General features: G+C 51.0%; 7 protein-coding genes across 7 annotated transcripts; 6 read left to right on the top strand and 1 right to left on the bottom strand.

Moving 5' to 3' along the window:
- Positions 1-1,731: 1,731 nt before the first annotated feature.
- On the top strand, positions 1,732-2,550 carry VTN31DRAFT_576 (uncharacterized protein; the record flags this gene model as incomplete). Its single annotated transcript, XM_069406294.1, has 1 exon — positions 1,732-2,550. The coding sequence occupies one exon, from the start codon at positions 1,732-1,734 to the stop codon at positions 2,548-2,550; it is 819 nt and encodes a 272-aa protein (XP_069263432.1).
- Positions 2,551-3,490: 940 nt separating this feature from the next.
- Positions 3,491-5,484, top strand: VTN31DRAFT_575 (uncharacterized protein; the record flags this gene model as incomplete). The annotated part of the gene is made up of 5 exons (XM_069406283.1): positions 3,491-3,580; positions 3,647-3,699; positions 3,757-3,835; positions 3,889-4,824; positions 4,900-5,484. 5 exons carry the CDS (start codon positions 3,491-3,493, stop codon positions 5,482-5,484), a joined length of 1,743 nt encoding a protein of 580 aa, XP_069263431.1.
- Positions 5,485-7,600: 2,116 nt separating this feature from the next.
- On the top strand, positions 7,601-8,812 carry VTN31DRAFT_574 (uncharacterized protein; the record flags this gene model as incomplete). Its single annotated transcript, XM_069406272.1, has 2 exons — positions 7,601-8,426; positions 8,490-8,812. The coding sequence occupies 2 exons, from the start codon at positions 7,601-7,603 to the stop codon at positions 8,810-8,812; spliced, it is 1,149 nt and encodes a 382-aa protein (XP_069263430.1).
- A 4,075-nt stretch (positions 8,813-12,887) lies between these two features.
- On the top strand, positions 12,888-13,616 carry VTN31DRAFT_573 (uncharacterized protein; the record flags this gene model as incomplete). Its single annotated transcript, XM_069406261.1, has 1 exon — positions 12,888-13,616. One exon carries the CDS (start codon positions 12,888-12,890, stop codon positions 13,614-13,616), a length of 729 nt encoding a protein of 242 aa, XP_069263429.1.
- A 783-nt stretch (positions 13,617-14,399) lies between these two features.
- Positions 14,400-15,209, top strand: VTN31DRAFT_572 (uncharacterized protein; the record flags this gene model as incomplete). Its single annotated transcript, XM_069406250.1, has 2 exons — positions 14,400-14,506; positions 14,582-15,209. 2 exons carry the CDS (start codon positions 14,400-14,402, stop codon positions 15,207-15,209), a joined length of 735 nt encoding a protein of 244 aa, XP_069263428.1.
- Positions 15,210-15,496: 287 nt separating this feature from the next.
- Positions 15,497-16,661, bottom strand: VTN31DRAFT_571 (uncharacterized protein; the record flags this gene model as incomplete). Its single annotated transcript, XM_069406239.1, has 2 exons — positions 15,497-16,119; positions 16,172-16,661. The coding sequence occupies 2 exons, from the start codon at positions 16,659-16,661 to the stop codon at positions 15,497-15,499; spliced, it is 1,113 nt and encodes a 370-aa protein (XP_069263427.1).
- Positions 16,662-17,342: 681 nt separating this feature from the next.
- Positions 17,343-20,066, top strand: VTN31DRAFT_570 (uncharacterized protein; the record flags this gene model as incomplete). The annotated part of the gene is made up of 2 exons (XM_069406228.1): positions 17,343-19,481; positions 19,545-20,066. The coding sequence occupies 2 exons, from the start codon at positions 17,343-17,345 to the stop codon at positions 20,064-20,066; spliced, it is 2,661 nt and encodes an 886-aa protein (XP_069263426.1).
- Positions 20,067-21,265: the final 1,199 nt, after the last annotated feature.

The raw sequence follows: 21,265 nt of genomic DNA, 5'->3' as shown, positions 1-21,265 counted from the left end.
GTGAGTCATGTCCATAGCTTTTTCCAGTTCATGTGCCTCGTATGACACGTGCGATTTTGTATGCATTCCGAAGAGGGTTCAGTCTGAGACCTAATTGACTGAGGTTTCTCATTCACTGCGACAAGCGGGATTCTGGAAGATTGCTTCACTGATCACTAGAGCACAAGGTCTACCACTCGTTCTGTATTGCGCCTCTTTGTAGGACGTCCCGTGAGAAGTATTGCATGAGTGCGCAGCGGCACTACGGAAGCTCAAATTAGAGAAGTGAGCTCCAGTCAACAACCTCCATGCTCTGTTGAAGACTTGACTGATACCTGGTGACACTGTATCTAAACACTTCTTGATTGAGTGCTTCATCTGTTCTAACTAGCTTCTCTTCCGAATCTCTGTCTGCACTTCCACTCATGTCTTTCGCTGCTGGGTGCAGGGGGTACGCTACGGTTATTTGGGCGCGTAGCCAGTGGTCGAGGATCTCATCAGCAATAGCAGCCTCTCATTTGAGGCAAATCACTGCTATGTTTTGGCGGTTGACCCAAACTAAATAGCAGACATGATGGGACGGAGTAGTCTAGCATGGTAAGTATGTGAGCCAGGACCTTTGCAGGCAACTCCTGCATGCACCATCAAGGTAGTTTCAGAGGAGTTTTCTGTTATTGCGGATGAATAGTAACCCTTCAGCATATGCATCCTATTGTCGTTTTGGTTCAAATATTAGAGTGAAATCATGAAGACAGCGGTCACGTTGTGGTATGTCGGTAGTTGAGTTCTCCTCTCAGTACCGAAGTCTGCGGCCTGTCGGCGATGGTCTGCGAGGCACAGGTGCAACCAAGATTTAATCACTCGGATGCGGAGAAGCCACTACTGATCTTTTGCTTCTCCACGTTCCATCTAGCCAACTTGAAGGTCATGCAGTTCATTGGCAGGCCTACTAGTTACTACCGGACTTCTTTGCCACGCCATCACGACGTCAAATGCATCGGCTCCCCAAGATCGAGAAATGCCGAAATGCATGTTCGAGCAGTGGTCGATTATACTCGATAACTAGTGAAGATGGGCATTCTCTTTGGACAAATACATGCCATGTTCAGCCCGCTGTCAACTAGATGATACATTACAGGTGCATACCGAAGGACGCCATTGAAGCGTAGTGAGCCCTATGTACATTTGAGATCTCGTATATAATAGTTCAGTCTGCCTTCTGCCTCGGATTCGATGGTTCATCATAATAGTTGTCAGATGTTAGTCAATCAAACATGACGCTCATTGCCGACATCGTTCATGCTCTGCATGCCTACGCGGTATGCATACTGCCCGCGTTTGTGGCCTTCTGGCTCGCCCGAAATTACTTCCACCATGGCTTGTATCGCTTCCCAGGGCCGTTCTGGGCGCACCTGACCAACTTATGGCGATTCGTGGACGTTTACGGGCGTGACCGGAAGTAACACATATCGCCCTTCACCGTAAACATGGCAACATTGTTCGTCTGGGACCAAACGTGCTGTCATTCGGAGATCCAAGCGCGTTAAAGGTGATATATGGATTGAATAAAGGATTCACCAAGGTGAGTGGGACTCCAGCATCACGTCTTCTAACTCATGACTGATGTGTTGAGTCCAAATTCTATCCCGTCCAAATGGCCACATCCAAAGGCGAGCCCCTACCTTCGCTATTTTCCACGCTCGACGAAACATTTCATGCCAATCTCCGTCGCTGCGTAAACATGCCTTCGCTATGAGTTCCCTCGTACAGTACGAACCCATGGTTGATGAGACGCTTGAGCTTTTCCTTGACCAGACCGCCCGACTCTATGCTAAGAATGGACTGGTCTGTAATTTCGCACGATGGCTGCAGTTTTATGCCTTTGACGTCATCGGTAGCATAACCTATGGCAAGCGGCATGGCTTCATTGAAAGAAATGAGGATGTCGATGGTATCATCCAGCAGCTTGCGCGAATCTTCGATTATTCGGGGCCTGTAGGTCAAATGCCTTGGCTGGATCAGCTGCTATGGAAAAATCCGATTCTTGAACTTCTGTCTCGATGGGGTTTGAGGGATAACTCCTCTCCAGTCGCTCTCTTTGCACGGGCCCGGATGCATGAGCGCTTGACGGCGGGCAAGATGGATTCGAAAAATGTACCCCGAGAGGACCTTCTGACGCAGTTTCTGAAGGCGCACAAAGCACGTCCCAAATTTATGACGGAGAAAAGAGTGCTCACTATGGCAGTGTCGATGGCATTTGCCGGTTCTGAAACAACCGCCATTAGTCTGGCCTCCGTGTTCTATTACCTCCTCAAGAATCCCTCCTGCTTGGCTCGTGTGTATGAGGAGTTAGCCGCCGCCGAGGCAAACGGAACGATCGAGAGCCGACCATCGAAACTTGTCTCTTGGAGTGAGTCTCAGCGACTGCCCTATCTGGATGCTTGCATCAAGGAAGCCTTTCGCTTGCATCCGGCTGCTGGGCTTCCCTTAGAGAGAGTTGTTCCACCTCAAGGCGTGGAGATTTGCAACGAGTTCATTCCGGGAGGCACCATTGTCGGCTGCAACGCTTGATGCATCCATCGCCGCGAAGACATCTTTGGACCCAACGTCGAGACATATAACCCAGACCGCTGGCTGACGGCTTCTGAAGAGGCGCTGAAGACTATGAATGGAACCATGTTCCAATTCGGCGCAGGCCCGCGTACATGTATCGGGAAGAATATCTCGTTGATGGAGATATATAAGCTTGTTCCGAGTTTCCTGAGGCGTTTCGATGTAAGTCCATTTGGTTGCGACCCCTCCGCATGTTGGGATGGGTATTGAGTTTTTTGACTATTGACAAACTTTGGTTCACAAATTGAATTGGCAAATCCGGATCGCGAATGGAAATTGCATAACGCTTGGTTTGTTCGGCAATTGGGTTTCCAAGTCACCTTCTCAAAGCGAGTGTAAAGTCAAATCCGAGTAGCTTACCTGAAGAGACTCAATTTGGATCATAACGATTCCGCAACAGACGTGGTTCACATTCCTACCAAGAATTGGATCGTAGCATTCGCAGTGCTGTATTCACATTGCATGCAAAGTCACACTCCGCGTACAAACCCAGTCCTGAATATATGAATACAACCACCGACAGTTCTCTGTCTAAGTTCGTATTCCAAGGTGGACCGGTGGAGCTGGCGACCTGGCTGAAGTGCCTCTTGGCAAACCGTCCCCCATGCTGTGCAGTGCGTTGCCTGCTGAACCTGGACTTGAAAAGATCCACGATTTCTGCGTGGTCCAGAGCGAAAGAAGCTGACTGTCCTTGACTAGGCTCGAATCTGTTTATTCAAAGTCAAGGTAAAGCCAATCACTCAATCGGGTGGACTATTTTACAAAGAGTTTCTGCCTGCATGATCGAACCAAATGTCAAGAGCATTGGCTTGGTAGAGATATTTGATGAATCGCCACCCCAGTTCCTCATCGATCAGATCTGTTGACTGTGCGGTTTCTTGACAGTTGCTCTACTAAGATGGCTGGCTCCCAATCCAAGATTGAGTCCAAGCTCCCAGAAACCCAGGACCTACCTGGGTTCACAGCGCCGCTCAATGCGGAATCCAAAGTTAGTAGCCATGACGATGGGGAGACGTCCGAGACTTGTTAACATGGGAGGACTAACGGCTACCAGGGTGCATTCCCAAGTGCATTGGATCCCCTTGACATAGACAATGCACGTATCGGGTGAGTCTCTGACTCATCGTAAAGGCTGCTCAGAGCCGGATTCCTCATGACTCGTAGAGCTCTAAAGACAATTCGCGAGATGAACATGATCCGGATGATGGATCAAATCAAGGAGAAACCGAACTGGGAGGACAAGGTTCTTTGTGAGCAACTCCATTGTGGATCTCAGAGCAGCTGACAATCTTCCAGGTTTTCGACGAGACCATCAGGTCTCGATGGAGAAAGGAGGCCATGGAAAGTGGCTTGGATTTCACAGAGAAGATGCTCGACTACATGTTCGACGAACTGGAGTTCCGGGCATCTCGGCTGAAAGAGACCGGACAAGTCACAATGCTTGATCTGGGGGTCGTCAAATCCGACGTCGCAATTTCCAAGGATCTTCAGGAGAGACTCAAGAAAGCGGTGCGACCATTGGAAGAAGTTCCCGAAAAGGACTACCATCCTGGCTCCGACGGAAAGGTCGTTGATTTGGTGCACCCGTCACTCTATCCTCTGGTTTACGGCCGAACCAAGATTTTGCCAGATCAGGTCATCGGACTGAACGACTGGATGTCTTCGTCCAGGGGAGTAGTGCTTCCCGTCCCACCGGAGTCTGAAACGAAGATTCCCCGCTCTTGGGTCCGTCGAAAGCCGTACAGTCAACGATTTCAGTGGCTTCCATGCGATGTGAAATTCACAGACGACGGTTGCAGGATCACTAGCTACATCAACAATTTGCATCCTCAGCGGCATTGGGATCTTTACCAGGTGATCGAGGAAATTATCGCTAAAGCTATCCCTCTATGGAATGAGACCCTGAGCGAGGCAACAGAGCGTCGAAGCAGAATAGTATACGACGAAGTCATGTACTTGCCTCATGACCCGGAACCGAAGTACCCCTCAGACGATTCGGATTGGGAAGCCTTCGAGGAGCGGCTGAGCGCTTGGGAAGAATCGCGGCAGATTGTGCAACCTGAACCAGAGAAAACTTTCTCTCCTACACCAATTTCTGTGGATTTGCGTGAGAGATTCGGAGAGACTTCGGGTGGAAAAGGTCTTCAGGTGATCGTGAAATTGGCAAACATCGAATTGACACCAGAGAAACCGTATTATGAGGGTGGCACGTGGCACATCGAGGGACAGTTGGTAAGCGCCAGACATCATGGATCCCTACCGTTCTCGTTGTACCAAGCTGACATGCTGGGGCGCCGATATTTGAAGAACGAGCATATCTGCGCTACAGCATTGTATTACTATTCCAACGAGAACATCACTGAAAGCACGCTCAAATTCCGCCACCGAGTGAACGAGTTCGCCTTTGAAGACATAGTATACGAGCAGAATCGGCACGGTTTCGTGAAAAAAGTGTTCGGACTGAATCCCAGAGGGCCGTTGGTGCAGTACCTTGGCAAGGTCGTGACCAAAGAAGGCCGGCTATTGACCTTCCCAAACATCTTGCAGCACTGCGTCAGTCCGTTTAGGCTGGCCGATAGTTCCAAGCCCGGCCATCGCAAGATTCTCGCGCTGTTCCTTGTTGACCCCTCTCGGAGGATCATATCTACTGCCAACGTACCTCCACAGCAAATGGACTGGTGGAATGCAAGGTCCGAATTGATTGAGCCGACCCTCAGGAGCAAATTGCCACCCGAATTGCAAAATATGGTCATGGACGATCTATACATGCCAGACATGACACTTGAGGAGGCCAAGGCCCTGCGTGAGGAGCTCATGGCAGAAAGGCGAATCAAGTCAGACGAAGCGAATGAAGCTTATGAGGAAGGTGACTTCAACCTCTGCGAGCATTAGATGTTTGGAACATGACTTCCTTTACCTGAGGAATTCATGGGAACGAATGATTATCTGGAATCTCTGCTGTTATAGTCTCAGTCTTCTGTGCACTTCTTCACTATTGGATGATCCTGCTGTGCTTAGCGAAGTTAAGCGTCATTATTCAGTTAATGAATCGGTTCGATTCAGATGGTTAAACCTGCACTCGCTGCTTACAGTGAACGACGAGCAATTATGCTGGTGACTCAGTGCTGTTGCTCTCACTCGTGTCAAAAAGGAAGGCGCTAGCAAATGATTCTCTTGGTACTTACCTTTGTTGGTCACTTTTGCTTCCTTTAGTGAATACGAATTGCACTAGCTGGAGCCATGGCAAAGCACTCCGATCGTCAATAGATGCTTGGAATTCCATTCACAGAGTCCGTCCTCACGACGTGTTTTCAGAAGCTGTCTTCATGGCCGATAATGACTCTGGAGAAAATCTCTTGTCTTTCTCTGCGCTTCATGAAGATCTTCTTGCTCATCCACTGAAATTCGCCTTCCCAAAATGCCATCACCCGGTTTCTTTCGGCGTCTTCTCGAACCAGACTCGGTATTTGTTGCACTTCTCATTGCCTTCCTCTTCATGACTGTCGTTACGAAGCTGTATGAGTTGTACCAGTTCTATCTCTCGATTATTGAGAATGGCTGGCTTGTTGGCTGAGTTCTGTTGACCATTCGTCTCATGGCACTGTCGATTGGCGGAACATTTGAGGACTACCTGACCTTCGTGGCTGTGAAAATTTGCGCTCGGATATAAAACGCACAAAACGAGAGAGTAAGCCAAGTCACATCCATCCAAGACCTTGCGCTGACATATGCAGACACCTTTTTTACTCTCCCATGCACCTTTGCTCGTCTTGATAACGAGAACAAGAGACGTCGCAATGTGACAGTCCGAAGACGTCGAGCACAGTCAGAGCACTCTGAACACGTAGCAAGAGACGTGTTTGAATGAGAACAGGGACTATCCATGAGAAATCGAGAGCAACATTGTCCTCAATCGTGGTGTCGAACTCTCGAACCATTTCATCATTCGCGTCCGGTTGTTCAATAGCTGAACACCTTTCATGTTCTCCATCGCACCTTCATTAAAACTTACATGTGTCATAGAAGCAAACTTCTGGCTTCAACAGATGATATAAACGCAATAGCAAATCAATTTCATCGTCTGTATGATTTGGAACCAGATTCTGGAGTCTCTCTGCTTCCCCAATGGTCTTCGTTTCCAATCTCGCTCGGCTCGTACGAGTCTAAAAGAACGGCACTAAACGCTCTATCTTTTGATTAGCGGCGTTGCACATGGTTACTGCTGTCGCAGGCGCATGAAGTCAACCTGAGAATTACGAATTGTCATTGCTCGAAACGGCCTGTGCTGGAGTGTCCTCGGGACAAGAGTACTTTGTAGTGTTGAGATAACTGACGTACCTACTCTGTAGAGGGCATGAATATCAACGCAATACCTCTTGGCACGCTATACTATAGTAGGTTAGGTTACTTAGCGTCTGACTAACCTAAGTGGGGCGGTGTGACAACTGCGGTGCATAAACGGACCCAGTGTACGAGTACGCTAAACCATTCGAGCAAGTTCCTGCAGATCTTTGCCGTATCCTTTGGTGTGCCTCAGTCCCATCCATCGGTCAACCTTCGCGAACCAGGACCGAATCACTTGACAAAGAACCAAACTGTTGAATCTCTTTGTCTCCAAGATACGAACAGCTACAGCCTGAATCTCAGTCCAATATGCTGAATAGTACGTCTACTAGGATGCTGTCGTCACGGCGATCTAGTGACTCGCGTGTCGCAATGCAACTGTGAAAGACACTCTTGTACGTAGACATGTTTGTTTGAGATAACGGTCAAAATTCGCTGTGTCGCGTGATGGCTTTGTTTCCCACACGCTCAGGCATCCATTGTCTGGCTGACTTCAAGGACGCCACCGGGATGTCAGGTCCAAAATCCAGATTCGCATATAAGAATGGACGGAAATGTTCTTCAACGGCCTATATCTCGGGAACATGAGGCAAGTCTATATAAAGTCGAGGACGACCGGTGCTTTTGATGCCCTCCATCCTCACGGATTGTCACAACCACAGCCATGGCTGATCGGTTCCGCCTTCCTTCATACCTTCCCGCTATGTTGCGGTCTCTTTGGAATCCGCCCGAGCAACAGATGGTCAACGAAGACCAACAACTGGAGCAAGAGGATGAACTTCAGAGTGCGGTGGATCAGCAAATACAGCATGACCTTCAGATGGCAGTATACCGACAGCTGGAGCAAGAACTTCAAGAGGAACGGGAACTGCAGCAGGAGCGGGAGATTCAGATGGCCGTGGACCGACAACTGGAGCAAGAGCTTCAGATGGCCGTGTATCGACAATTGGAGGAAGAGCTTCAAAAGACACGTATAATGACGCGAGAGTCTTCCATTCGAGGAGATTCAGCCGCCGGCCCGTCGAGTGCCTCTGCGGCCGCAGCGTCAACGAAGACTCAGCCCGTGTCTAAGGAGACTATTTCTGGCAAGTATACACCGACCGTGTCCTGTGTTCGGGCACTGTGCGACTTCCTGCCCTCCGAACCCGGCAAACTTCAGTTCCGGAAAGGGGACATCATATTCGTGTTGGATCATGTGTCTAAGGAATGGTGGAAGGGCTCCCTTCACGGTCGGACTGGAATCTTTCCATTGAAGTGTGTTGAATTGTTGCCCGATTCCACCCCAGAAGACCTCCAACAGGAAGCGGAGATGGAGGCAAAATTGTTTGGACAGATGGGGGAAGTCGAGAAGTTGCTCACTCTACTGAACACAAACAGCTCGGAGCTGATAAAGCCGCAGGAGGTCGAAGAAATCACGAATCTGTACGTTTCCACTCAGTCAATCCGTTTGAAACTGATGCAGCTCATTGCAAAGTATTCACAGAGAAGAGGTAAGATATTTTCCAGCACTCTTGTCATTCTTGGCTGGTCTTACTGACCCGTTGGCTCCGCAGATGTGCTCATCGAATTGCATGAGAGGCTCTCCGAGGCGCGCTGTGACTACGAGGCGCTTTTCAAGGCACCCACGGCTCGCCCTCAGCCGAGTAATGGCTCTCCCATTGCCGGTGCGCAGCGGCACTCGCCTGGATCGCCGATGTCTGTGCAGCATGATCCTCCGCAAAACGATGGTTCACGATCGCAACCTGAATGGACCCCTAGCTGGCTTCAACCGAGACTGGATATTAATTCGGAACTCGTCACTGACCCGTTCGCAGACAATCAGCCCATGCAGCCCGATGAAGATCACCTCCCGGCGTCGTCGACTTCGGCGAAGTAGACGCCGACGATGCTATCCTGGCATCCGCAATCCCTCCAGGGATGCCAGTCAAGCTCATTCCGGTCGTCAGGACAGCGATCAGTTGTCGCACGAGGACTGAGCATGCACTATGGAAGCCTGAACGGATCTCGGTACACTCCGCTCGTGTTTTGGTGCTAATCCCGGATTGTGGTTGGATCCTTGCGTCAATCAATCGTTTCTGTACGTTCGATGGCTTTGAGTTCACGTTGCAAACTGACTATTCTCATCCTTATTTCACAGACTAGTACTAGATCTGGAATGGAAGCATTCATATCCATGGGAGTCGTAGCGTGATCCCTTCATGCAACAAGATGTACTACATAGGTATACGGTTGCCGACGATCAGTAAGAGAGGAAATGTCTATCTTCGGGTAACAAGTACTTGTTTCTTACACTTATTTGAATCACCAGCCTGAGTGGTCAGCTATCGCTGCTGCAATCAAGCTTCGTCTGTTGTCTGTTGCGTTCTTGTTCAGCTATTCAGCTAGGGCACATGCGATCATGTGACACAGCCACGCTAATTGTGGCTGCTCTGGGTCATTCTCCAGCGTGACGGTGCCCTGGGAGTTGCTTGTCGATGAAACCGTATTATTTAGGCAGGAAGCATCTCATGATGCGGGATCGGTACGTGATCAATTATCTTGACAAGCATAGAGCCATGTCTGCCGTTCGCCACGAGATGTACGAGTAGCGTCGTCAAAGACTGACGCCTTTCCTACTCAGGAGAAACAAGACCTGCCCCAATCTTCCCGTTCAGAGTTTTGAACTACGATTTGAGGGAAGTCCTAGATCTAGGTACATAGTACGGAGTACTGGAGCTATTTTAAATTGTAGTTGTGGCATCAAGGTTTGTCTCCGCGGTTCAACACTGCAGGTCTACGCTTCTTGCATAACTACGAAATCAAGAAATTGAATGTTGCCAATTATTACAATCTATCATTATAAAAGCAAATACAATCCGGGTGTATCATACAGGTTGATCTATTCGATTATACACAAGTGCAACCCAAACCATTTCCCAAAGTCCCAAGCGCACCGGAATCAAGAAGCAGCAGTTGCAGGAATCACAGAGAAGCGCGCAGAGCAAAAGCTTCGAATCTCACCGCATGTAAGGCTCCAAGTCTGGGAGCTGGCGAGGGCTGTTGGACGACGGCGGAACACTTGTCGACGAAAGAAATGGTTTGCACATCGTTGGAGTCGTAACAGCTGACGTGGACGCTTCACAGGAGGGCAACAGCAGCCAGAGCTGCGCCGGCGATGGCACCCATGGCACCGGAGGGAGCGCCCGGGGCAGCACCCGGGAACGGCGGGTTGCTATCACCGCCGCCCTGACCACCTTCTCCACCGCTGCCGCCGTTGCCATTGCCGCCGTTTCCACCACTACCACCGTTTCCGCCGCTGCCGCCGTTGCCACCATTGCCACCGTTACCGCCGTTACCACCAGTGGGCTGAGGAAAGCCGGTGCCAGTGGGCAGAAGGCCAGTGCCAGTTGGGTAGGGGGCACTAGGGACCCCAGTGCCGTAGGGAGGCACTTGAACCGAGCTGCTCGGAACACTTGCAGAAGAGGAAGCAGGAACAGAGCTGGAGTAGCCGGCCACGTGCGCGGCAGCGATCGAAGACAGAGCGAGGACAACAGCTGCTGACTTCATTTTTTGAAGAGTTGCGGTCGAATTAAGATTATTGTCGTCTTTGTATGTGCAGTACTTAGATGCGTATGGTCGTTCAGCGAGCGAGCGAGCGAGCGACTGAAAAATCAATCGGCGAAAATGAGTGCAGAGCTGACGTGGATTTCTGAAGAACGGAAGAAAACTTCCAAGAGGGGGGCGTGGACCAAATATATGTCGTCGCTGTCCGTGGCTGGGGAGAAGGCCCATGAATGGGCAGCTCAACGTTCAATCCCATTCCGCAACAGCATTGCGACAACTTCAAAAGAGAGAGCCCCGATTGTCACAATGGACCCATGATTACAGAGCGATCATCATGTCTGATTGGCTGCGGTACTCGGCAATGCAGTGATTGTCTTAAACTCAAGCTAATAGCGTGCTTTAGGGTTTGTTCCACACGTCACCGATCCATGCGCTAAGCTAAGCTTACGACTACATCACCTACGTTACTCTGCTGCAAGTTTATCTGATTCCTCCTCCAACTTGAAAAACACCAAATTAGAATCTGGTACAGTTGCACTCTCAATAAATACTACGTCCTGTCTGAGCACATCGTATCGTAACCATTGTACTATGCCATGTAACTTGCTTGGGGATCTTCGACCACTGATCCCATGAGCCATTCTCTCTCTTCCGACTTACTATTTTTGTTTCCAGGTGACCCGATTTCTTGGTTTTCAAGCGAGTCATCAAGACCCACCCTAAGCTCCTTGTTTCTGCCTGTTTGAACTCTGAAAGCTTGCTCCCCGAGCGACCGGTGACGACAGTCGACCGAGAGACCATCGTGGCTGGGCATTCCAGCCACTTGAAGGGAGCCACTTATGACCGCCTTTCCATCTCGGGGCCTCCAGAGGACCGAGCGTTGAGGTATTTTCTGTTTATCGCAACCGAGGGCTACAAATCGTTTGCTTCTTGTTAGGTGAGACCTGATACGAGTATTAATTCCTCCAGAGTACTTGACGGTGAAGAAGATACGTAATCGGCTACAATCTTTCCTTTTTTACAATCAGTACGGAGTAATGGAGTGTTCGTTCATCCGAGTGCGTTTTGCTTGGAGCTGTGTGGGCGGGATAGCAACATCCATCCCCAACCAGTATCCGTACGAGAGCTCCACAAACACGGAGTCTACTCCGTCCTTGCGTAATCGAATCGCATTTACCTGCCTTAGCACGGCGGTGTGCATCATTTTTCCAGTTCGTCACTTTGCACAATTAATCTAGACTCACTATGGAGTGCCACACTGCTCGTATTTGATGAATGATACTGAAGTAACAAGCAAGACATCACGACCTAGGTAAGTATTGAGAGACAATCTTGATTCATCGCTGTCGAAGGATTGTCTCGGGTAACCTTGATCGGCTGGTTTGGGTAGATGCAAGACATGCTGGAAATTGTCCCGTTTGAAAGATCCATACGGACGGAAATTTTCTGTCCATTGCTTTCTGTTTTTGTTTCACGTGTGAAGGGTGGAAGTCGTCGCATGAATTGCAATACGACTTGTGTCAGATCGTGTCCTTGTGAGCGACGAGGTGTCAATGGGAACAATTGATGCATCCTGGGTAACGGTCCACTTCGAACAGCCAGATCCGCGCTCTTTGTTCAACTCTCTTGTGACAATGCAAGCTATTGAGGGGGTGCGGGCACGGGTAAATTGAGAAGTCTGATCGCAACATGAGTTCCTTGACTTTTCATGTGCGGAACTGACAATGAGCCTTGGTCGTGATTTTCTCGAGATCATCGACGGGAGGTCACTTCGGAATTCAGGAACACCGCGTTGTTGGTCAATCTTTCAACCGTCAAATTGGACGATTGCACATTGCTCCCTCAGCTTGTGAGATGCATGCAGTCGGGTAACTTCAGCCAGCCCTATAGCTCGTTCTCTCCCCTCCGTCCCCGAGGTGACTTCGGCACATGAACATTCGTTCGCCATCAACGTCCCGACGCCCCATGGATCTTGTGCTCAAAACCTTCAAGCGAGAAACCCAACCGCTTCCATACAGTTGCAAAAGCAATCAAAACCCCAGGCTTCCAGCAGCTTCCTCGCTGCAGTAACTCATTGGACGATCTGTCAATCTCATCGTGGAGAGACTTGTTCCCCAATGCCATTGCCCACTCCCAGTTCCGTACCCAAACGATCGGGTCCTACGACGGCTTGGTTCGTGGTCTTACCGCTGCCAGAAATTGGTCCTCTCGCTCCCAGCCGATTGCTTCAGTTTCCCGTACCATACGTGGGTTTCGCCCGTCAGGTGGCACGTCCTGTCCAGGTGGACGAGATTCACGTTTGGTACGAAAGCGAAAGCAATCGGCTGGGCTACGGAGTAGTCAGGGACCAATATTTGGCAATAGTACTACTGTAACCCACGAAGCATGTTGTTGAAGGACCCTATCCCATGGTTACAGAGCGGGCAATGGCACCGGCAAAGGTGAAATGGAGGTTGCTTGTGGGACTCATATCATGCACCCATAGTCTTCACTGGCTTTCCGAAATCAGGCCACCCAAATGCGAGGGCCACTTGAGGAAGATGTTCTCCTTTGCCAGCCCCGGACGCGCAAACAATCGCGAGATGCGCTTCGAGCCCTGTTTCACAGTCACACTAGGTCATTCTCATTCACTTGACGGGATCGGAGCCTGTCGTAAGATGGCCCCCCGACCATGTACAATCAGAATTCAGGGTTGCAGTAAAAACCTGAGAGCCAGAATTGTGTCATCGGCAACCCTTTTCGATTTTAGCTCTGGATCTGATGTGCTGTGTGATGAATGTGTTCCGCACCATCGGACAATGCCGCTGAAATACAAGATCTGGCATGCAAGCGTCGCTGATCGAGCACTTGATCCCATTCACTCACAGGGCATAACCGGTTGCCGCCATAGTGGCTATCTCGATGTGTTGGTGAGTAATATTCCATTACAGAACTGTCATCAATCCATTGAAAGCAGCACCATGAGATTGATTACCGGAGGTGCTTCATGGCCAACTCCAGTGGACGGCCTTGGATTTCATCTGAAAGTGAACCATGTGCACTGCCAACGAAGGTCACTCTTCGAGTTGCCTTGTCCTCACACGAGGGATGACCTGGCAATACACATGTTGCAGTTTTCTGGGTCTCCATGGCCATGAAATACTCATCCTCAGACTGACAGCTTCTTGAACAGGAACAGAGAAGTAGTGACTCGACTACCGGCCGATCATGATATTGGCTGTACAGTAACACAACTCGGAGTAGGAAGTCAACGAATGAGATGGTCCTTAGAGAATTGCATGCATTTTCACTCTCCGTCAATGACCTATAAGCTCTCCATTATAGGAGTAATCGAATGAGGAGGCGCGAGAGGACTGGCTGCGGAGAAGTGCTACCAGTACCTAGTAAGTAGAGTATTTAAGTGCTCTCTTGGACGCTGACGGTCACTTCAGGCACTGGAAAGTAACTCAGGCAAAAGATTCCTTGAACACAAGGCATGGTGTTGACAACGGCTTGCAATCATAGATACTCTGAATGGCCATCGTATCTCCATTGTAGCGCAGATTCATGCCCTGCAGCCTGACAAATCCTGGGTAGGGCGGAGCGGTCCGTCTTGTTCCGCCGCTCGATTACCATTAATTATTTCCCTTTTTGGAAACTGATACTAACCTAATTTGTACCATGGCCTCCGTTTTCCCTGATCTTCCTCTCGTTACGCTCCTTGCCAGGACCTCCTGCATTGAGCCTGGGAGGAATTCATCATTGCAGGATCCCGGTTTTGAAACAGTGAGGAGGCACACAGAAGCGAGAAAAAGGGATCAAGAGGGAGAGATTGTCGAGAAACCTCCACTACGGTTGGCTTCTTACTCTCTTCAACGGCTCCACTCAGTTTTCAAGAAAACGGAGAAATAGGACCGTCTGGCAACCCGCACCAAGGGAATATGCATTTGGGTGATACGCCCATGGCCACTCCGTCGGCGCTGAGAAAGCGCAAGAGAGACGGGGCTGGCCAGCCATGGCCGACAAGCGACACCCTCCACACTGAGCCGTAAGTCACTCCCCAGCGGTCGAGCTTGGTTTCTCCATTGAAAACATGCCATTGACATGCGGCACACAAATGCAGAGTACACTTTTTGGAAGACCCCATGATGAGCATCTCGCCGCCGCCTCGACACCTCTCCTTGTCCAGCGATTTTTCAGCCCGGTGCTCCAGCCCGGTACCACAGAAGAAACGACGAACTCTGCAACCACAGTCACATTTCCGCCAGACGTCACCGGGGAGCCAAGGGAGAAAGATGTCATCGTCGTCGACGGCGATGGCAGGTACTTGCATCGATATCGACGAGAATAATGTCCACGACTACGATGCCTCCGAACGCCAGCATGTATCAAGTCCCGAGGTCTCGCCGCGGACAGTGCCCGCTACAACGACAACTCTACCGCCCCCGGTGCTAAGGCCATGCCATGTTTGCCACCGGCGTCCTACCACGCGAGCCATGCTCGACGCGTACGCAGACTGCGAGCTGTGTGGGGAACGGGCGTGCTACATCTGCCTTCGGGAGTGTGATGCGCTAGGTTGCGGATTGCCCTCATCGGTTACACCGTCGTCGATGGCGGAAGACGTCTATCTCCGCTGTCGGCAGCAGCAGAGACGGCGGAGGAGGATATGCTCGTGCTGCGCCGTGGAAGGGCTTACCGAGTCTGGGGAGGAAGTCGTCTGGTGCATGGAGTGCGTCAAACGGGAACGGTGATGTCTTCAGGATCCGGGCGTAACACTGGAGGGGGGATTTGGTTACGGTTGGGAATGGGATACTATCCTGCATTTTTCTTTATCAGTTGGTTGTTTCTGTTTCTGTCTGGTGTTGTTGGAGCAATGTACGGAGTAGACACCATTCTGTCGTCTTTTTCCCTTTTGAGGTCGTTGATTTTGAGGATTGCACAAGGCTACGTCTTTTAACACATGGTTAAACATGTATGAAATGATATAGACAGATACCCCAATCTATGCAATACATGGCTCACGGGCAATTTCCGGTGTCTACCGACCCAATCGGAACTGTGCTCGCGCATACTTCCAGAGCGCCTGCAGGAAATTATGGTACTCAACGCGGACATCATCGCTGCCACTAGTGATGGCACTCCCCTTATCCCCCGTGCAGAAAATCTCGGTCAACCGGATCTGCCAGGGGGGATACCCATCCAGCTTCAGCGTTGGTGCAAACACGATTAAGAGATCTGGTTCTGGCTTCACCGGCGGGAAGATAATATCTGTCGAAGAGGAGCCATTGTTCCCATTGGCCGGGTCCAGATCCAGCCCAGCGGGGGTAGACTGAGACGGATGGGTTGTGATGTCGCTGATCTCGGCATCGACGAGTTCCAGTGTAATGTCTGCTGGACTCAGTTTGCCGTTCTGTGACATCTCGGTGAGGGTTTTGGTTAGATCGACGAGCGTTTCGCGGCCGTCGGACGCAGACAGGAGGAGGATGGTGAGAGTAGGGTTGTTCGATCGACGGGCTGCAGAGGGCGACACGGATGGGCTGTAGGCGCTCTGGTGCGGTGCGAAGATGCGAAGGTTGGGCTGGTGCGACGGCGAGCCATGGTATGACGCGAGTTTCTCGGTAACAACGTGGTACAGCGTTGGAATGCAAGTTTTTAGAACGCCTGTTTTTCTCTTTTAGCAGTTGCATTCAATGATTCAAGGCAGGATACTTACCTGTTCGTTCGTAGACGCTGAGCACGGGGATGCCGGCGCAGGAACTCCAGGCCGCCAGTTCCGACACCTCATCCATCAATGTGTGAAGCGCATCTTCCTCCTTCCGCAAGCGCAGGAGCACACTGAGATGCTCCGGCAGTCGGCTGAGGACCTTGACATCCTTCTGAATCAACTCCGGTGTGCGGTGGTGATAGTAGATGATGGCCAGAACTCGATCGGCCACAGCCGCAAACGTCTGGTAGATGCGAAGGTACAGGCCGTAGAAGAGGTGGATCAGCGTGTACAACAGCAGATGTAGCCGCAAGATCAAAAAGGACCGGATCGGCGTCTTCTTCTTGCGTGCCTTTGTGGATCTTTGTCGCCGCAGAGACTTCGGGTCCGGAAGATATGGCTTTACGATTTGCTCCCGCTCTTCCGCCGACAGCTTGTCCGAGTTTTGTCGAAGGCGAGCATTCTCGCGAAAAATACCAGTCGCTTTTGTCGAGATCATGGTCTAGGACATGGGGTCGAGATCACGATTGCTCAGAATTGGACGATGCCGTCTCTCTGTGACGTCGAACGGTTCGATTTTTCCATATCACACCGCCAAGGGTTCTGAAGGACTTCTGCCGGCCAGAGCTCAAAGATCAATGTTAAAAGCAGGTGAGATGATCAGTGATCGTGGCTTGTTGATCGCTGATTACGTGGGCCAGAGATGTCTACGGAGTCCAGGATGTCGGCCCTTCCCGCATGGTCCATGCACTTGACATGTAAACGCTCTCTCGAGAAAACGATATGGTGATTTGCATACAGCGAATCATGAACTGGATGAAGGACAGTGATCTCGTTGAGGACAGTGACATAAATTACGAGGGACGGCTTCGACTTTTTCTGATCTTCACTGGTCTTCCTCAATGTTAAACCATCTCCGACTAATACAGATTAGTACTAGTTAATAGAGTCACACTCACGCGTCATAGATGCTGACGTAATCATTGAATGGCACTGTATAACAGGTTATCAGTCAGTGTGTTATCTAATTGTAACCGTGTTATCAGCTCTCCCATGCCTTAGGGACAGATACACTCGGTGCTTCGCCAGCGCGGCGAGATCTGGGTAATATCAGCATTGGAACGGACTACAGCCGCATCCCCATGCCGGGGATTCCTTCACCATGCCCGACAGCTCGTCTATGAGCTCCCATTCCACCCAGCCCTCGCGCACACTCTACCCCAAGGCTCCGAGTTTTTCTCTCAGCGACTTCTCCGGCCGCGACTTCATTGTTAAGGACTTTATCGAGTCCCTGACGGACAGCGTCATTTCGCAGCGGCGGTCCGCGGGAACAAGCCAGCCTTTTGACCCCAAACCCTTGATTCGCACCTTCGAACATGCCCAGCACCGACTGAACGAGCTCTCGGGAGATTTGGAGATCCGCGAGAATGAACTCTCGGCCGCAGTACGGAGGGCCGAAGCCCAGCATACACAGAACCTCAATACTTTTGGTCGCAAGCTGCAACAGACCATTCAGTCGTTTCAGAAGCTGGACACCTCGTTGAACGGAGCGGGACTCTCGAACGGGGCAGACGGGAGTATGGCAGTTGAGACGGGAAAGAAGTTGGAAGAACTGGATCGTCAACGACGGCGCGCCCTCGATGCCCATTTCTTGATTGAATGCTGGGACGACATCAGCAATCGCGGCGATGTTAGCAAGCTGGAGAATCTCCGCCGGTCCAACAAAATCGATGGTCGGCTTCGCTCGGCGCATATTGCGCGACAGCTCCTGCGCATTAGCCAGAGGCTAGACCCAAAGAGCTGGAATGATATAAGCTCTACGCCGAGTAATAGACAAAGTATGGGACCAGTGTCACAGGCTCTGAATGGCGACGGGATGGAAGCCGGTCCCAAGACCAATACAAGGGAGATCATAGAGAAATTCTCGGAAACATTGGAGAAGGACCTCTTGAAGCAGTTTGACGACTTCTACCGCAAGGCCAACTTCGAAGGAATGAAGGAATGCGCCTCGGTCCTGCGCGATTTCAACGGCGGTGCCAGCGTGATTGCCCTGTTTGTCAACCAGCACCAATTCTTCATTGACCGCAGTCAACTCGTGGCCGAGGAAGTCAGTGGAGATGCAGAGACTTGGGAGAGACTGGCGGATCCGGATGCAGATCCTCCGGGGGTCGAGCCGAGCCTGCAGTCGCTGGTCGACGAGGTCAAGGTGGTGGTCCAGGACGAGTCTGCAATCATCCGTCGCGCATTTCCATACTACGAGGAAGTTTTGGCCCGGTTTTTGCAGCGCGTCTTTCAGCAGTCAATTCAACAGCGCGTGGAGATGGTGCTGGATAAAGCGAGCAGTGTGTCGTCACTGGCGTTCTTGCGGTGCTTACAAAGCTCGAGGAATGCCATCAGCACTCTTGTAGAGGATCTCAAGGCCCATGGGCTGACTGAGAGTCCGGAGCCGATTTCGTCACAGACGGCAAGCGTTCTGGACCAGCAGCTAGAGGAATTGTTTGTGCCCTACTTTGCGGGCACTTCTTACATTGAACGAGAAAAGAAGAACCTTGAGGATCTCTACACATCGTTGCTGTTCAAATTTACCGCTTTTCACTCTCGTCGGAAGAAGGCGGCTACAACCTTCATGGCCTCACTGGCCAAGAGTGGTAGTGAGCTGCTCTCCTCCGCCAAAGAGGCATATATCAGCCGACTCGATTCGTCCGACTTTACGCCTACGCAGAAACGGATTCTCTTGAAAGTCGCCGGACTCAAAGAGACTGGGGAAACGAGCAGACACAGTGATATGGAACTGAGTGACGAGGACGGACAGCTGTCTGTGACTTTCGCAAAGCGAATGCTGCGATGGTTAGCCGAGGGTGTTGGACGAGGACTGGAGCTGAGTGTCAGCTCCGAAACGCCTCGTGAGGTGTCGACGCTGTTGAATTTGCTGCTGTCGACGATGGCGGAGGGCTACGTGGAGGTGGCACTGGACATGTCCCTGGAGGCCGCGACAGCGCAAGAATCGACAAAGAGCGAGCCAGATTTCTCCTATTTGGAGAACTTACGTGCAGCCATTACGATAACGCATTTGATGCTGACATGCATCCACACAGTGCTGATTCCGCTGGCGGCCACCAATATCCCGATGCGCCGCGACATGGAGAAACGGACGACGGTTGCGGTCAATCGGATCGAGGACAAGATCAATGGCATCGAGCAGCGGACTATCGACGTGGTGCTGGCCTGGGTCAGTCGGCTGCTCGGCGGCCAGCGCAGGAACGATTTTCGGCCTAAAGATGGTGACGGGTCTGAGTGGTTGGAAATGCTTCAGACACCGGTAAGCTGCGCGCCGTAGGACCGCGGAATTGTTAAGCGACAAATCCTGACGTTGCTTTCTTAGACCTGCGATGCTATCTGCACGTTTCTGAACCAGTTCCACAACACGCTGCAGACATCCCTGCCAGCCGGGGGCACGAACATCCAGGGCATCCTGACGGAAGTGGCACTGGGAATCCGCAGCCAGTTGCTCGAGCACTTCAAGAAATTCCCCGTCAACGGGCCGGGAGGTCTCATGGTGACCAAGGACATGACGCGCTACGTGAACCTGCTCAAATCGTGGGATCTGGACGAGGATGTCAAGGCGCTTGGCGGGGTGCTGGACGTGCTGCTCGAAGTGGGCAGTCTCTTCGTCGTGGGACCGGAGGCGTTGCGCGAAAAGCTCCGCGGGGGGCAGGCAAGCGGTACGACCGGAGGCCGCGGCGGGAGCCATGGCGCTGGCGGTCATGCCAACCAAGAGGGATCGGCTGCGGATGCTGCTGCCAAGGGTGTGGGATTGTCCGTGCAGGAGGTTCGGGCGTATGTCTTGCGACGGGATGATTCGAATTCAGTGGCGATGCAGCATGTCTTGAACTCGCTGTCCTAGTCTTCCATCAGGCGATTTTCGATACGTGCTGTCAACAGTGTTTTGCAATGACCCTGCCTTACGTGCATCATGATTCATGCAGTCATGGTCCGCCGCAGGATCTTCGGCGCGATATCCAGCGTAAAATCGCTAAAACTAGTCAACTACGCATCTTGTATCTAGGTAGTAAACTTAACCGAATGATCACTACGATATAGTTGGTGACTGGAGATGTATATCCGGACAAAGCTGAGCATCGATCCTGTCATTTCTGAGTTCTCCGTTCTGTGATTTCCATGTCCGTCAAGGCCGAGGTATCCCGAGATGGTATCCGTACTCGGATCTTTTTGAGTTTTAACTTGCCAATTGATCGATCGCCGACATCGCCGATCAGCGGAGTAGGTTCCGAAGATTCACGGCGATTGTTTGGGTTGACTTCGGAGTCTGTTGGAATGACATCTGATCTTTTCGCATTTCTCCCCAAACCAGAGTATTGTTAGTCCTGACTTCTGAACTTCTTGGGGGAATCAGAATCAGGCGGACAGGAAGACCGAAGGTGTTAAGCGGGGTGCACGGAGTACGGAGAGTGAGGAATCCGATGACGAGATTAACGGAGGTTCTTCGCTGGACAAAGCGTTCCTTTTGATGCCAGACGTAAGGAATATAAAACAGACCAGCGCATCCTGGCATCCACGTGGCCATCCACTGCGTCATCAGCAACAAGGATTGTTGTATGTTTCCGTTTGTCTTTGATTTTGAAGCAAATGGGCGCTCTCCATGGATTATGGATACAGGAGGTATCTCAAAGCGATCAGCATTCTGGTTCGTTTAGCGTCGATGCCACGATGGTTAGTGCAATCTCATGGCAGCAGGCATGTTGAAGGAATGGCCAATCATAGTATCATTTCATGGCGACTCCATGAAATTCATGCATGTTTCCAGCTTTGCCTTTTCGCGATTGCGTCGTCCATTGCTGAGTCTGAAACCTCCTGGTTTGACTTGTTGGCAATAATAGACCAGGGCATTTTCTAGTCGATTGTTTGCAGTTCGAAAGGTTTCAACATATTGAATTGTTTAGGAGATGAGTCGTCATGTCGGCGATGCTTTTGCGCCGGGCGCTGTTTGTCCCGGTGTCCATCGATGCAGGAACAAACTCAATGACAACTGCATGGCCACCTTGTATGTATATGTATGTACGAAGTACTTACTTTACCTATGCA

Source organism: Thermomyces dupontii (genome assembly GCF_041956625.1).
Source record: "Thermomyces dupontii strain NRRL 2155 unplaced genomic scaffold VTN31scaffold_1, whole genome shotgun sequence".
Lineage (NCBI taxonomy): Eukaryota > Fungi > Ascomycota > Eurotiomycetes > Eurotiales > Trichocomaceae > Thermomyces > Thermomyces dupontii.
This window is presented reverse-complemented; position numbering and strand designations above follow the sequence as displayed.